Consider the following 15,704-nt stretch of genomic DNA (forward strand, 5'->3'; position numbering starts at 1 on the left):
GTTGCAGGCGTGGTGCGTTTGGCATGCTGTTGTATACCTCTTCACTTACTACGTTGACCGTGGCTCCCGTGTCCACCAGAAATTCAGCAGCCACCTGGTTGACTTGTATTATGAGAGTGGGGCTGTTTTCTTTTGCAGTGGGGTTCCCAAGTGCGTATAAGTAGCCTTTCACCCTTGGTTCTCCTTTTCGTGGTTTCAGTTCATTTTTGGGATTGTCCTCTGAAGAGGTGCTGGAGACGCTGTCCGCATGTGATTGTTCGACCAAACACCTGACGTATCTCCTAGGGCGCCTTCTTCGCCCTGAGGATGCCGCTTTGTTGTCTCTCCAATCCAGTGATGACCTTGCTTGTCTTCGGTCTGTCGGTTCCTCACGAATCCGGTGGCGTGGCGACTCGGTTTTGTTGTGTGAGTCGCGACTGGGATTTGGACGTCTCGGCTCTCTTTCTGGCGGGGATCTTCTGTTCCTTCCACTTCCTCGCATTTTACTGCGATATATGAAACATACAGCCTTGTAATGGTTTTCTCCCCCACATGCAGAGCAGATTTGACCCATGGCGGGGCACGTGCCTTCATGTGGGTATTCATGCCTGCATCGATAGCAAAATGGGTCTGTGTTCCCTTTTGGGGTGTTTTCCAGTTTATGTAGACTCTCATGTTTCCCATGGGTGATGGTGATGCCATCCAGCCCTTCCACCTGTGCTGTTAGGGCTGCCTCTGATCGTGCTAGGCGTAGAATCCCGTCCAGATTACGTGGTTTTTGCAATAGTCTTTTCCTGAAGTCACCACTTTCACATCCTACTATTATTTGCGAGCGAAGTGCTTCCTCATTGGAATATTTGTTGAAATCACAGTGTTTAATTTTTACTCTTAGTCTCATCACGAACGCGTCCATTGTTTCACCTTTTACTTGTTTCGTGGTGTGAAAGATGTGCCGTTCATAGTCCACATTCGTGTGTGGTGTGAAGTAGTCAGTGAGAGTCGTTTTTAAGCTGGTATAGGTGTCTATGGTATCTTCAGGCATTTCATCTAGAATGTCTCTTACGTTAGATCCTATGGCATGAGTGAGCAGACTGTGTTTCCTTTCATCTTCAAGAGGGCCCACTGCTTTAAGGCAAACTTCAAAGTCCCTTAACCATTTCTTCCACCTGGGCCCCAGCGTGCTGGAGTCACTGAGATCAAAATTGGGGGGCAGTTGTGAGATCAGGCTGTCATTTTTGTGCGAGTTACCCGGACAGGTGTTATTTGTACAGTAAGTGACTCCTCTGAGGAGTCATCCAGCATGACACAGTTACTGTTTGTCGCAGTGCGGCTGGTCAAAGGAGATGCGGGGAGCCGACACGCTCTTCCCACATGAATTTCCGTTATGGTGAGAGACGAAATGGGAGAAAAGAAAGAAGAAAAAAAAAAGAGAGAGAGAAGAAGGGAAATTTTTCAATCCCGTGGGGAGCCGATGTGCTCCATCCACGTGCGTTGCCGCCGGTAGCAGGATTCCGTTTTATATGTGTGGAGCCGATACGCTCCACCCACTTAGGCCACGGCTTACTTGGCGGGAGAGGAGCCGATGCGCTCCACTCCCGCGCATCCGCCTCTAGCGAGTAATCTGAGGGAAATGACAGCCTACCTTCACGTGGGGAGCCGACGTGCTCCACCCACCGCTGTCTCCCTTCCTAGTCGTGGGGCAGCTTCTTCTACCCCGGGCCCACGCCGCTGGTGGGATGACCCGCCCCTACTGCAGGGAGCCGACGCGCTCCACCTGCCGGGCGTTTGTTGCCGTCGCAGGGAGCCGATGCGCTCCACCTGCCGGGTGTTTGTTGCCGTCGCAGGGAGCCGACGCGCTCCACCTGCCGGGTGTTTGTTGCCGTCGCAGGGAGCCAATGCGCTCCACCTCCCCTTCCCGTTGCCCCGTGTCCCTTCCCACGTGACAAGGTAATAAATGACATCACACACTGCGTGCGCAGTACGCAGGCAACGTGACGACAGCCTTGTTCCTGACAGCCTCTTTTCAGAGCCCGGAAGTCAGTCAGAACTTTTAGTGTCCGCAGCAAGCACGGATTGCATTCCTGTACGTGGGGAGCGATCGGTGAAGAGCGCCTTATCCCTGTTGAGTGCTGTGCGTTCGTAAATGACAGCAACATGGTTTTCCTTTTACAGGAGTGCGGTGCTGGAAGGTTTCCGCAGGATACGTGCCCGCCTGGGGGCGGAGAGGAGGCCTTTCTTCAGTGCGGTGGCACTGTGTGGGCTGCGGAAAGAGGACGTTCTGATCTAAAGAGGACGTTTCCATCTATGCTGGAACATAGTAAGGCCAGCGTGAGAGGTGTCTCGTGAGTGTGTTGTGGCCTTTCATATTAATTCAGTTATTGGTGTCGGGCCGGTGTGGAAGTGTGTGGATGTTATTGTTGTGGCCCGGTTTTAAATTTTTAATGTGAATATTGGTGCAATGTTAATGTGAATTTAATGTAAAGTTGTATTAACGTATGAGTGTTGTAACTTTCTTTTTTTTCCTAGGATGGATTGGGTCTGGGGCATTGGAGGAGTGCCTCCACCATGAGTTCTATGAATATCTGAATGGGGGAGGGTCGTGCTTACTCTGGACTTGCGGGAGGAACTGACTCTTTTCCACGGGAATTTGGTTTCTGTTTGGCTGTGGCTGGCGTTTTATTTGCCAGTTACAGTCAGTTGACAACTTTACTGACATTTCGTTTTGAGTACGGAAATGTTCTTCAAAATAGCACACGCCAGTGTGTGAAGACTCCAGCACTGATAATATGATGCTATGTGCCTTTTGATCAATATGGCACACGCCAGTGTGTGAAGACTCCAGCACTGATAATATGATGTTATGTGCCTTTTTGACTTTTGCATTGTGGAAGAGCTTTATTGATATATTTTTATGTGTTTGTCTTTTGTTAGGTTTGGGTGTGGGTGCGAATGTTTATGATGCGTGGGGTAACCTTTGTGGTAGCCTAGTGGTGCTAGGGGTCCCACTTTGGGGTGGGGTGTGTCATTTTGCACGCTTTTGGTGGGGGTGCCCTCTGTGGTAGCCCGGCCGGTGCTGGGGGTCCCACATTGGTAGAGGTGTTCTGTGTGGCGGGGACTAGGGGTCCCATTGGTGTAAGGATGTTTTGGCTGGGAATAGGGTCCCATGGGTGTAGAGGTGTTTTTCTAGGGACTAGGGGTCCTGTGTGCTAGGTTTGTGCTTAGATTGCACCTTCATCTAAGGTTTTTCTTTGGATCCTTTTGGTGAGCTTGTGCGCTGTTTCACAGGGACTATATTTGCATAGTATCTTGAGGTTGGATTGTGTGTAGAGGTAAAGCTGTTCTCTATATTTTTAGAGTGTTGTAACTGATGTTGTTAGTTGTGCTTGTTGTTGCTCATTAGAGTTGGGTTAGTGCCCGGTGGTTGCTCTTTTGAGTTGGGTTAGTGCCCGGGGGTGGCAGCCCTGATGCCCTGGGGTGGCGGACCAGGGTGGAAGGTTGTAGGTGCACTGAGGGGTTTTGGTTGTTAGTGGTATATCCGTTCTAGGGGACGCTGGGGTGTGGCAGGCCCTAGGCTTCAAGGGGCAGCTTGAAGCAGGTGGAGCTCTTGTTTATTGTTTTGTTCCTCAAGTTGTATTCCAGTTCAGTTGAAGGGAGGTGCAGCCCTCAATTCCATGTCTGTGGGTTCCTCTTGTGTGAGTTATTGGTGGACAGTGGGTAGTTAAGGTGTTGTAGGTTGGATCGGTGTCCCTTTTGAGTAGGAGTAATTTTGCAGGATTATATTTCCACCTGTTTCTGCTTCGGGTTTTATTAGTGGGGTCTAGTTCCAGTGGTCTCAGTGCGCTTTTACCTTAATGGAGTGTGGATTGTTTGTGCTCTGTTGTTGGCCTTGGTGTGTGAATAGGCTTCATGTGGACCGTTACCTGGGGTTGGGTCTCGTGTACATATGAGCCTGGGTGTTGCTGGGCAGGTACGCGGTGGCCACGCGTATTTGTATCTGTTTTGTGTAGGATGGTACTTGTGTATAGGAATGACTAGTGATCTACCAATGTTGGTGTGTCCTTTTATTAAATTAAGGGAGGGAGAAGTGTTATAATCAGTGTCTTCCCTCCTGTGTCTTCCCTGCAGTGGTGATGTCAGTGGAATGTGGTGAGGTCACTGTGCTTGAGAGTGTTGTCATCTGAATGTGTGTTCCATGGGGGACAGTTGGAGATAGAGAGCTGGCTGGCAAGGATGTGCCAGTGTTTCCTGCTGTACTATTTAACTAATAAACCCATATAATTTACCTGCTGGCACAGGTGTGTTGATGACAATACCACATTGTTACATATTGAGTCCCCAGGGCTAACTGCTGCAGATCCGGTACTTTCTCTGGGTCTTATGACCCTTCTGTGGATCATTACTGCAGGCACAGTGTCTGTTCTAGGTCTAATGGCTGCAGACACAACACCCTGATGAATATCGGCAGACACTACCTTCTCTAGGGCTAATGGTAAAGGCCCATCGCATCCTTTGGCTGGAGCGAATGAGTGCAGACACAATACCTGCTCTGGAGCTAATGACTTCCGATACAGTACGCCGTAGCTGCTCATCAGCTACATTTGACAATACCTGCCCTGGCCTGGGGCAAATAATTACAGACACAGTACCGGATCGGGGACCGATTCCAGTGACAGTACCTGCTAATGCGTTACATACGACATAATACCTGCCCTGGGGCTTATAACGACGGACATAATACCTGCTCTGCACAGTACATACTCTAGGAGTTAACGATTCCAGTCACAGGATCTGCTTTGAAGCTAATGGTATTTAACTTAATACCTGCTCATGAGCAAATCTGGGGTTAATGACCGCAGAAACAGTAAAAAACCCATGCACCCTTTCCTTCTCGTGTGTCCTTTCCCATTCATAATTCACTTCTGACACCTTGAACCACACTCTCTGAAATGAACATACAGCGTAAAGAAGTGATCAGTAGGGATAAACCATCTTGCCACGATTTTCAAAACGTATTTGCAACTGTTGGAATGCTCATTCACTTCACTTGATAGAAAACAAAGCCGATGAACCGTGCACAAAGGACATTTAAATGTGTGCGTCATATTTGTGCACGTTGAGGTGCTCTTTCCCACCAAACGCACAACTATGCGAGGCAGAGGGTGGAAAGGGGGTTCCGGGCATTTTCAAGATAATCCCGATTTTCAAACGAAGTGCACTTTTAAAAGCATAGTGGGGGAAAAACATTTATCTGTGCCTATTTGGAACAGGTGCAGGGTGATATAAAATGTATGGGTAGATCACATGTGATATGATCTGATATGATAGGTTATTTGTAACACGCTTAATACCCAGAGGTTTGTCATCTAGCTTCCACGTTGAGCACGTTGCCACTGAGCTATCCTCTCATGCAATGAGTGAGTTAATTCTGTGTTTGAATAAGCGAGTGAATTTTGAGTCAAAGAATGTGTGTGTGTGTGTGGGTGTGTTTGTGCTGGGCCAGTGATCTGATTTTGGCTGGTGAGGGCAGCACAGTAACAATGCACTTTTAAATGTCTTATTTTATTTTATTGGCATTTTCAACAGTAAGAACACATGTAACCCTCCTCCTTATCCCTTATCGTCCCTCCTTCTCCCCCTGATCCTGACACTTGTAACCAACAACGCACCCAGTCCTGTTCCCCCTCTACCCCACCTCTGAGTACATAAACTATGTAGATGGCTCCCGGTCCCAAGTATCTGTGAGTGGCCAGCTCTCTCACCAGCCGTTGAATGGGCCCTTGCACCGTTTGAGAACCCCCCAATGTCCTTGTCTCCCCTAGAAACTTCAGCCATATCTCCTCGTGAAGGTGCCCTCCCCAGGTGGAGCGAGTACTCACACCAGCAATCTCATTTTCTTCAGGCACCCTTCTGCTATAATCCCATATAATGCTCCTACCAAATGCTTGTTCCTGTGTCTATCGTTACGAACCGTTCAAAGGGCGTCATATCCCTGGTAGCCGCTGACCTGACCATTGTGTTCGTAAGCCAGGGCCTCAGTTGAGAGCAGTGACAGCCATCCCTCATCTAGCTCAAAGTCCTGCTTGCACTGTGTAAAGGGTCCTGATCCGAGAACATGCCACATAGTTTGCAGCATCCTGCCGCCTCCACCCATTGAAGGCACCCCTTTCCATACCCTGTGTGAACTGGGGATTCCGAAACAGCAACGTCTGCGGGGAGGGAAAGGTGGTTCACCCTCTGCACCAGCTCATACTTTGTGTCCCCCACTAGGGCCCCTATCCTGCTATGGTACATGTTTGCCGATCTATTCCTCCTTGGGTGGCCACAACACCTCGTCCAGCGGTGAGCCCACCACTGCTTTGTCCATTCAACACCAGACCTTCGCGCGATCGTCCTTGAACCAATCCCGGCTTACTTTGATTTGACCCGCAAGGAAATGGAGGCCGAAGTTTGGCGTTCACAGCCCTTCCTTGCTTCTGGGAGACATTCGCATCTGCATAGTTACCCTCGTTCACTTGCTGTTCTAAATAAATTACTCCACATGTTTTTTTAATGTTCCTGAGGAAACCTTGGGGAACCCCCACTGGCAGGGCCATGAAATAGTACAGGAATTTTAGCAAAATCACAATTTTAAGGGCATTTATCATCCCCATCCAGGATATTGATCAGGGCACCCATTCCGCCAGCAGCCGGTGCAGCGTTTCCTCTAAAGGCGAGTAGTTGGCACGGTAAAGAGCACCCAGAGAACCAGTAGTCTGGACCCCCAAATATCTAATGCTGGTTTCTGCCCAACTATAAGGTACTATACCCCGCAATTCCCGAACCTTTTCTGAGGGTGCGGTCCCGTTTAATAACTCTTAACTTGTGGGCATTTTATTTTTAACCCTGCCACCACCCAAAGAGAAGAAGTTCCTGCAAGATCCCTGTAAATGAGGTTTCTGGTTCTGTGATCAAGAGGACTCTATGCTCCTCACCCCCAAAGGGAATCCCCTTAATATCCAGGGAGGCCCTAATGCTGGCCAAGAGCGGCGCTGGGTGGATGGCGCATAAGAGCGGGGCGAGCAGGCAACCCTGCTTAGTGGCTCGTGAGACCGTGATTCTCTGGGAAAGTTGCCTGTTGATTGCCAGGAGCAAGGAGGGAATTTGTTAGTTGGCTCTGACCATTGAAAGTAATTTAGAACAGAATCCCATAACCTTTTCCATGGTATGGAAGAGGAATGGCTATTCAACCCGGTTGAATGCCTTCTCAGCATCCAACAATAGTGTACATGCAGGGGTTCTAGATTTATTTACTTTTTCAATCAGATGACTGACCCACTGAATGTTTTCTGAGGTCTGCCTATGCCTAATAAATCCTGACTCGTTGGGATCAATCAGTTTGGGGAGGAGCTTATCCAGGCGTGACGCCAGAACCTTGGTGTAGATCTTTGTATCTAGATAAATAAGGGCAATCAGCCAGTACGAACTGCATAGCAACATCCTTACCTGGCTTTGGGAGCAGCACAACCTTGGCTTCTTCCATTATCGGGGTGATACACCATGCCCCCCCACCTCCCGAAAAAGAGTTCAAGATCTGGACTAAGCGCAGTATCACTGCCTCTCTAAAGGTTTTGTAGAAGCATGCTGGAAAGCAGCCCGGGCCCGGAGCCTTTCCTGATGGCTTGGCAGCTGTAGCCGCCCTTCCTTCTTCAAGAGTATTGTCTCACTGAAGTTCTTCCCATTCTTGAGGAGTGATTTTAGGTAGAGGGCACAGGGACAGGTATTCCCTTTGGGCTCCCTCCTCAGGGGAATCTGATGTGTACAGGGATGAATAATATTGTGTGAAGACCGAAATGATGTCAGGTAATGCAGTGCTTTCTTGCCCCCCCCACCTTTATTTTAAGGATTGTCCTTGACTCTTCTTCTTTCCTAATCAACCTCGCTGATCGGCGATCCGCCTTATTCACTTTGCCATAATACCCTTGTTGGAGGTGGAGCAATGAATGCTCTGCAGGTCTAGTCTGCAAAACATTGAATTGGCCCCTAATCAGCCGATAATCCCTTTGAAGCGTACTGCCAGCGTTATTTGCCATTTAGGCCATTATTTGTTGAAGTTTAGCTTCCAATTCCTTCTGTAAGAGACCTAGTTGTTTGTCCCTCTGGCACTTCATCGCGATGAGCTCCCTCCCTCAATGTAGCCTTAAACGTGTCCCACATCACCTGGTCCTGTACGCCCTCTGTTAAGTGAAGTGTAAAGTAATCCAAGATTTTATTCTTTTGTTCTCACATAATACTCCACCCTTAAGGATGTGGCTAGGGAACTTCCACTGCCATAGGCCTGGTTCGTTCTGCCTCATATTTAAGGTAATCGTTATGGGCTCATGGACTGACGCGGCGATCACTCTTAGCTCTATCCCTGTGACCCTACCCAATAGTCACCTCGAGATTTAGGAGTAATCTATCCTTGAAGGATCTATGAATGTGGGAATAAAATGTGTAGCCCCCCTCATTTCCCTTCAGCCATCTACCAACGCCAATTGGGCCATGTGTTCGTTGAAGCAGGTAGATGGTGCCACCTGGTTGTGGAACAACCCTACGCTCTTCTCTTGGGTCTGAGAAACTGAGTCTCCAAACGTGTATCTCTTGGAGGGCTACAATTCCTGCGACTTCCCCCACCCCAAGAACTGTTCCACCTTCCTTCGGAGAAGTAAGCTCTCTGACGTTTAGGGCGGTGACCCGAAGCACTTCCCTCTTTCCCATGGTCGTCTTGCCATGCGGCTCACACTAATGAGTGGCTGCTGTTGGGATCCCCTCCCGAATCCCCTTTGTTCACGAGGAGAGGAATTACTGACGGGCCCATTGGTCAGCGCTCACCCTCTAGAACTTGTAAGACAGGATAGCTGCACCATGTGAGGACCGGGGGTGCAGGATTCACTTATTCCAACACGACTCAATAATGAGGACTCAGTAGTTTGGCAAAGGGAAGTCTGTTTAATGACAAGTACATCAAACAGGGAAACAAATGGGAATCAGCTATAGTGCGATCACCTGTCTGGCTCCGACTTCCTCGAACTTCAGTTGACAGCAATTCTTATAGGCAATGTTCGTCATCATTGACGTCTAACCCTACAAAAACTCGACATGCAATATAATTGGTTAGGAAAGGTAACTTAAGTATAGGTGTTATATCTGTATATGATAATAGGGCATGCGGATTGGGTAACTCTTATCGGGTGGGCGTCTACGCCCATCACACTACATCACACGTGATTGACGTCATTACAAGTACGACATCTCATTGGTTCTACTATCTATAGGATTCCAGATAACTTGGTCCATTGTGATTGGGCAGGTTACACCCCTAGCTATAAATCCCCATTTTAATTAGCAGCATGCAGAATGGACACCCAAGGGCCTGGTGTACCAAGTTTCACCCTGCCTCCCTTCCATCAATCAGTACTTTAGGGCTATGTGTCAATTAGTTGGCTGGGTATGACCTCGAAACTGTAGCCTCTTATCGGGAAAAGTGATGGCATCCTGGATTCTGGATGACATCAGGCGATGGTACCTCTTCACGCCTGGCTGATCACGTGTCTGTTCACCATGAATTTGCTTCAGTTTCCAGCTTTTATTGTATTTAATTCTGCTATGGCCCTGCCACCTGCCTGGGCTTCTCTTATCTTGACCTTGCACGTGTGAGCTGGTATGCTCCGAAGTTTGGTTCTTGCGAGCTGATGCTCTCCTCCCTTTCTCTCGGTGACCTCGATTTCCCAGGCATGAGCCATTCTCTGAGTTTCGATTCCGCTCTTTCTCTCTGTTCTGGCTGAGTTGTGAAACTTGGCCTGTCAGGCCTCTGGCAGCCTGGGCCCGTTTCTGCTTTACAGAATGGAGTCGCACTCGTATAACGTGCCTTTTGAGGTAGTTATATAGTTGGTGCATGCCGCTTCTAATATTCTACTAAGCATTGCAAGCAGTATCATTTTCTTAGCTTCTTGTGTTCCAAGCTACACACATTCGACAGGTCGGTTGTTCTCATCATGTCTAGTAACGGGTTTCCTTACTTTTTAGCATTGTCTCCTTCCTGTGTTCGTTACATAGGTTGGCATAACGGCTTGTTCTAACGTGTCTTACTCACGTGCTGGTTCGAGCCATAGTCATTTCCATTGGCCCTCCATTAAGGCTCCTGGGGTTTCTTCGTGGACTGTATATAGGTATTCCTCATTTCGTATCATCGGCTGGTATGGCTGTCTGATAGGGTACCGTGCCGCCCAGGGTTGTCTGGTTGTGGGCGCTTCGACAGGTATGGATCTTCTAACGTACACTGGGCAGAGTCCCAGTGCAACTCTCTGTTGGTTCATTTGCTCTTCAAACGTCATGTGCCTTGGCGAGTTCCCTCCTGGTAGCTCGAAATGGGGGACAGGGGTGCAGGTTATGTCTGGAACCTCCTTTACACTCCCCCTCTGGTCAGTTCATCGACCACTTCTGCTTCATTTTTCATTTCTATTTCTTTTGATTCTTCAGTGTTTTGTTCATCGTCTTCAGGGTTGGCACAAGATGGCGTGAACGTGTGTGTTTTAGGAGTCCATATTTTTATCACGCTTTTCAAATTCCCTGCTTCTTTGACATGTTCATCTTTGTTCCAGGTCATCAGCTGGCATTGTCCATTTGGACTGCAATAGATCCATTTTCCTTCATACCTTCTTCGTTTCTTAGGGTATGTGAACTTTGTTCCTTCTGGCGCAAATTTGCTGGCATTCACGAAGTCTCTTATTTCTACATCAGTCAGGTCTCTAGGCTTCCATCCTGGTTCAACATTGACCATTATTTTCATCCCTATGGCTTTCTTCAAAGTTTTCTGGCACTGTGTAATGATTATCTTGATTACGCAGATTCCTAGCAATACCATTGCTAGGAGAGCTCCCAGAAACTTGAATATGTCTGCCATCCATTGTGGGACCCACGAGAATAGGTTTCCAAACCAGCTGTCATCGTCCACTTCATCACTTTCATTGATCATCTGTTTTTTTAGGCTTGTCAACATACTTATGGCCTCTGTTAGGGTTCCATTTTCTTCATCATGTGATGGTACAAATGTGCAACATGATTCTCCAATTTTTTTCACAACACCTCCATCCATCGCTGTGATCATGTCAAGCACATATCTGTTTTGGAGGGTCATCAGTCTGATTGCTCTCAGCTCTTCTTTTATCGCGTTGAATCCTTTAATAATGGTATTGATGGTCTGCAGTAACTCCCATCTGGTTATCTGTAACCATTTAGCATTCACTTCAATTTGGATGTGGGGCAGGAGTAATGTTGTGAATACTGTTGAGGTGAGGCTGAACAGCCTGTGTTCGTAGGGGATTGCATGGAATGCCTCTTCTGATTTGGCAGAAAAGCAATTTTCTCTTTTCATCCTGGAAAACAGTTCCACAGATCTTCTTCTTCTTAGATGAGCATCTGCTTTCGAGAAACTGTCCAATTTCAGGTCATTCTTGGGGATCACTAGTGCAGGAACATGGACATTCACTAGTGTGCATATACCTCCCCAATTCTACGGTAGTCTTATATATGCCTTGGTTCCACATGCCCAGTAATGGTCCATAATGACTGCGGTTCCATGTATCATTCCTGGGGCGTTGAAGACTCGTCCACAATTCTGATTTTCTCCCACCTTCCTTCTACCATTGTTTCTGAAGCATAATTTTGGGTTCTCCAGTGGTACTATCTGCAGGGGTCCCCCTCTATCTTCGACCCATGTTAGTAACTTTACTAGCTTTGGCCACAGAGGTTTGCATAACCTCTGTGAATTCTCTATTGCTTCCTTGCAGGCTCCAAGGACCATCCACGCTCGGCAGATTACTACACCGTCTTCCCATCCATCTGGGGAGACCACTGACCCCCAGATATGCATTTGGCCTCTGTTCTTCCAGATTTGAGCCTCCTCTGCAGTTTTTTCTTGAATGTTCAGTCTTGGATTTATTTCCCATCTTATCCCTGATCCTTTGACGCCAGGGTTCTCGTACCTGATGTGCGCTCGGTTTCTTGTTTTAATGTCCTGGACATAGCCATCTTCATCTGGGTAATTCTTTTCGTTGGCCCATATCAATGAGGCGTCTCTTCCCATAAATTGTCCTCTGGTGTTGCACGTTGCTACGTGTGACATACAGTGTGCTGTAGGGACATCAATTTCTACAGCCACAAAGATCTTGGATTTTCCCATGCTGTATGGTAGGAGTGCACAGACGAAGCATTCTCCTTCTGACTGCCTTCGTCCTACTTCCTTCATGTGTTGGTACCATATGTTGTTTCCGAGATGGGCTGTGCTGTCCAGGTAATCATAAAGTTCATTGTTATCTTCATGAGGGCTTCTTTGATTCTCAGTGTTCTTCTGTAGTTTGCTATGACTATGTCTCTGAATGCATCTGTGCTGCTTCTCCACTTCGGGTATCTCGATGGAGCAGGTTGCCTCGACTGCATCGCTGTTGTAGGAGGAGGATTTGTGCTTCCTTTCCTTCCCTTTTGTAGTCTGCCATAAACTTCCCGTAACCACCATTGGTTCACCAACCTCCCAACATGTGGCCTTGTTTTAGTCCTGCGGCTTGTTCTTTGCGTTGGAGCAGGTGTGCTTGCAGTTATAGTTTCTATAGTTCTGTTTTTCAGCTCCTCGTGTAGTTTCTTTGCTTGGACTACGAATGGGAACAAGTAGTCTATTCGCATTTGTGTCTTCTCTGTGAATTCTTTTGTTGCCACTTCTGTTCTTTTGAGGGATCTTGCTATTCCCTCCTTCTTTGGCATTTCGCTTGGCATTTCTTGGTCACTTCCACTATTCTATGGACTCGGATGTTCGGTATGCAGTTTCTCCTTCTCTGCTGCCTTCGTGGGAGGCCTTGTAGCCATTGACACTTGCCCTTGTTTGTGTGCATTCTGTGTGTGTGTGGGTGCGTGCCGTGGCCAGTGCTACATTATCATTCATTCCGTGCTGACCCTGTCTCCAGCTTTTTCTCTCATTCATCACCTCATGTGTATACGTATCGCTGCTAATTACATTCAAGTCATTTGTTTCATCATTAGCTTTTTCTTGGAAATGGAATCACTATATAGGGTCTGGGTGCTCTTGTAGGCCCCTGACGTTCGTTATCCAGTGGGTGTACTGATAAGGGGACACTTTGTGCACCAATAAAGAAAGCAGTTCTGATTGTTAATAATAGAAAAACAATTATGATCACTGTACATATGCACATAATCGTTCTGAATGAAAGTTTGCAGCATTTTCTTCCAGGAAAGCGGGGGCACCCTTCTGCTGGAGGTAAAACTATGTTACTGCTCTGGGCCCCCATGTCGATCGAGTCCATAATCAATTATTTATTCTTTTCTTGCTCCGATCTCACAGTTCAAAAAGTTTATTATTACTAAAGTGTCGAGTGCTTTTAAGTGTTCCTCTTGTGGGTGATGATGGCAGTCTCTGGGTATGCAGCATGGTTCTGTTCGCTAGACTATGTAAAAGGTTAGGCTATCAACCCTGATACGCCGCATCCATTTTAAGCATATCGATAATAAGTTGGGTCCCAGTGCACACCTCGAATTTGCTTTGGTCCTGACGACGTGCTGGAAATAGTTTAATGAGAGAGAATGAAACGATGGAACTGCTACAAAATCACACAAAATGGAATGCTGAAAAAGTAAATAATAAAAATAAAACTAAGTGTACGTGTGGCAAAAATAGGAAAAAAAATTGCTATACTCACAAAAATAGAGGTGCAATATTAGGAACAAAAATAAAACTGGACATATGGAAAAGGTAAAAATGAGTCAAAATTACCAAAATAGGGTGTTGCAAAAATAGGAACAAAACATAAAAGCAAAAGTGACCATATGAAAAAATAGAAAAATGGGAAGGTTGTAGGAAAAGAAAAATAAGAATGTGGAGCTTTCGTTCGGTCTCTCGGCGACACGTTGAAGATCAGTGTCTCTTTCCTCTGCCTGCTCCACGGCGGTAAGATGATGAAAGGTTCTATTTTGGATTTCCTCCTTCTAAGGCTCTTCTTAGCAGTGGATGTCCATAATTGCTTCTTAGTTGCGCTACAATAGCCCTCAGGAGCCTGTTCAGTTGCACGTTTTTTGCTGGATTACTGAGGAATGCGGGTATGTCAACATTGCTGGGTCTACCCACTAGTTCTGGAAAGATCTCAATGAGATGGAAAAAGACTCGGAATGCATATCTGCTGTTTTCTGGTGTCAACAACATTTGCTCTTGTTTTCTAGTCTCTAGATCACAGGCCTTTCTTGCAGCGTGAACAGTCTTTGTCTCCTTGATCTGTCCCTCGGCGAAAGGTCTCACTGGAATCTCCTTAGGAATTCTCGCTGGAAGTTGGACAGTTCCACTTGGAGCATTATTCCATGGAGAAGTGTGCCCATGTGTGGGGCGTTGGCTGGATCTCTGAGGAAGGTGATAACGTCAATATCTGCAGGTCTTCCTACCATTTCTGGATAGTCTGTGAGTAGTCTGAGCATGACATTGTGAGCCAGCTCGGTATCTGCGGGTGACAGGGACATCTGCCTTGTTTGCTGGGTCCTGATCACAATCCTTTCTTTTGACGCGAACAGTTTTTACACTTTCCTGCTGCGTGGATTGCAACCACGTAATTCAATTTGTACCATACTTGGTTGAGAAATGTATTATTTCTTGGATCTCTGATAAAGGTAAGGGTATCTGTGGTTCTCCCAACAGCTCCTGGGCACTCCTCTATGGTTCGGAAAAATAGGGTATATGTAAGTTCATCAATGATCACTTGAGGTGGGAGCATTTCTTATTTCCAGTATTCTGGCACTTCGGCAAATGCCTCCGCAAGGACAGTCAGTAGTCGCCGTATTACCTTTCTGTTAGCTGGATTTTTGATGAAATCTGGGATGCTGGTGTCTCTCCCTACAAGTGATGGATATGTCTCTAATACCAACCGAAAACAGGAAAGCACATCCTTTACAATATTTCTACTAGGGGATACCATGAGTTTGGTGATCAAAGTCTTCAGGATATTGTTTTTTCTTCAAGAGTGCCTTATTCTTTGCTTAAAAGAGTCTTGGGGTCTTTTCAATCATTCATGTGGCTTTAAATGTTCATATGAGTGGCATCACTGAAGCTTTGGATGTGCAACTCTCTTTTGCTCTGTAACTTTGGTTGTACTGAATGTCCATATTATTGTCATTTTTTTTAATCAACTTTCACTTGGTTTTGAGGAAATGCCTTGTTTTGAAAGCCACAATTTATCAGGTTCCTTTGCCACTGTTTTTCTGCAAATGCGTCCTTCTTCCTCGCCATGGATCTTGTCTGCACGTGTTGAGGTTCTTCCCCGTTGTCTGTGGTTTCTTTGCAGTTGGATACAGCAGGAGGGCTCTCTCCTATGTAGGGTTTAATTGCATTTAGGAAGATCCATGCCCTTCTGCCCTGGAGCTTAATGGCGCAGGGGGTGCAGTCCTCTACAATGAACGGGCCATTCAATCTTAGCTCGTCCCACCTTTTCCTGGTAAAGTTCTTCACCAAAACGCTGTCACCAGGGAAGACGAGGGGCGCACAAAGGATTTGAGTTGCGCCTGCATCAGCACTTTCTGTTGTGCTGTCCCCTTTTCGCCGTCGCTGCAGCTGGTCTGTAATGACAGAGGCACTGGATGTCAAACAGTTCAGGTACTTTTGCATCTCTTTTCCCAGAACTTCCCTAGTCGCTTGGGCATCACAACTAGCTCTATCTCTG

At 47.0% G+C, this 15,704-nt stretch overlaps 1 protein-coding gene across 1 annotated transcript in view; it reads left to right on the forward strand.

Moving 5' to 3' along the window:
* Positions 1–15,704, forward strand: part of MRPS12 (mitochondrial ribosomal protein S12) — a 156,309-nt gene that overhangs the window by 5,308 nt on the left and 135,297 nt on the right. Inside the window, exon 2 of the mRNA XM_069644234.1 lies at positions 2,152–2,296. Coding sequence (XP_069500335.1) covers positions 2,284–2,296 — 13 coding nt within the window. The 5' untranslated portion in view covers positions 2,152–2,283. The remainder of the gene's footprint in view (positions 1–2,151; positions 2,297–15,704) is intronic.

This window comes from Ambystoma mexicanum, chromosome 2p, assembly GCF_040938575.1.
Source record: "Ambystoma mexicanum isolate Mex_15411 chromosome 2p, UKY_AmexF1_1, whole genome shotgun sequence".
In the NCBI taxonomy this organism is placed as follows: domain Eukaryota; kingdom Metazoa; phylum Chordata; class Amphibia; order Caudata; family Ambystomatidae; genus Ambystoma; species Ambystoma mexicanum.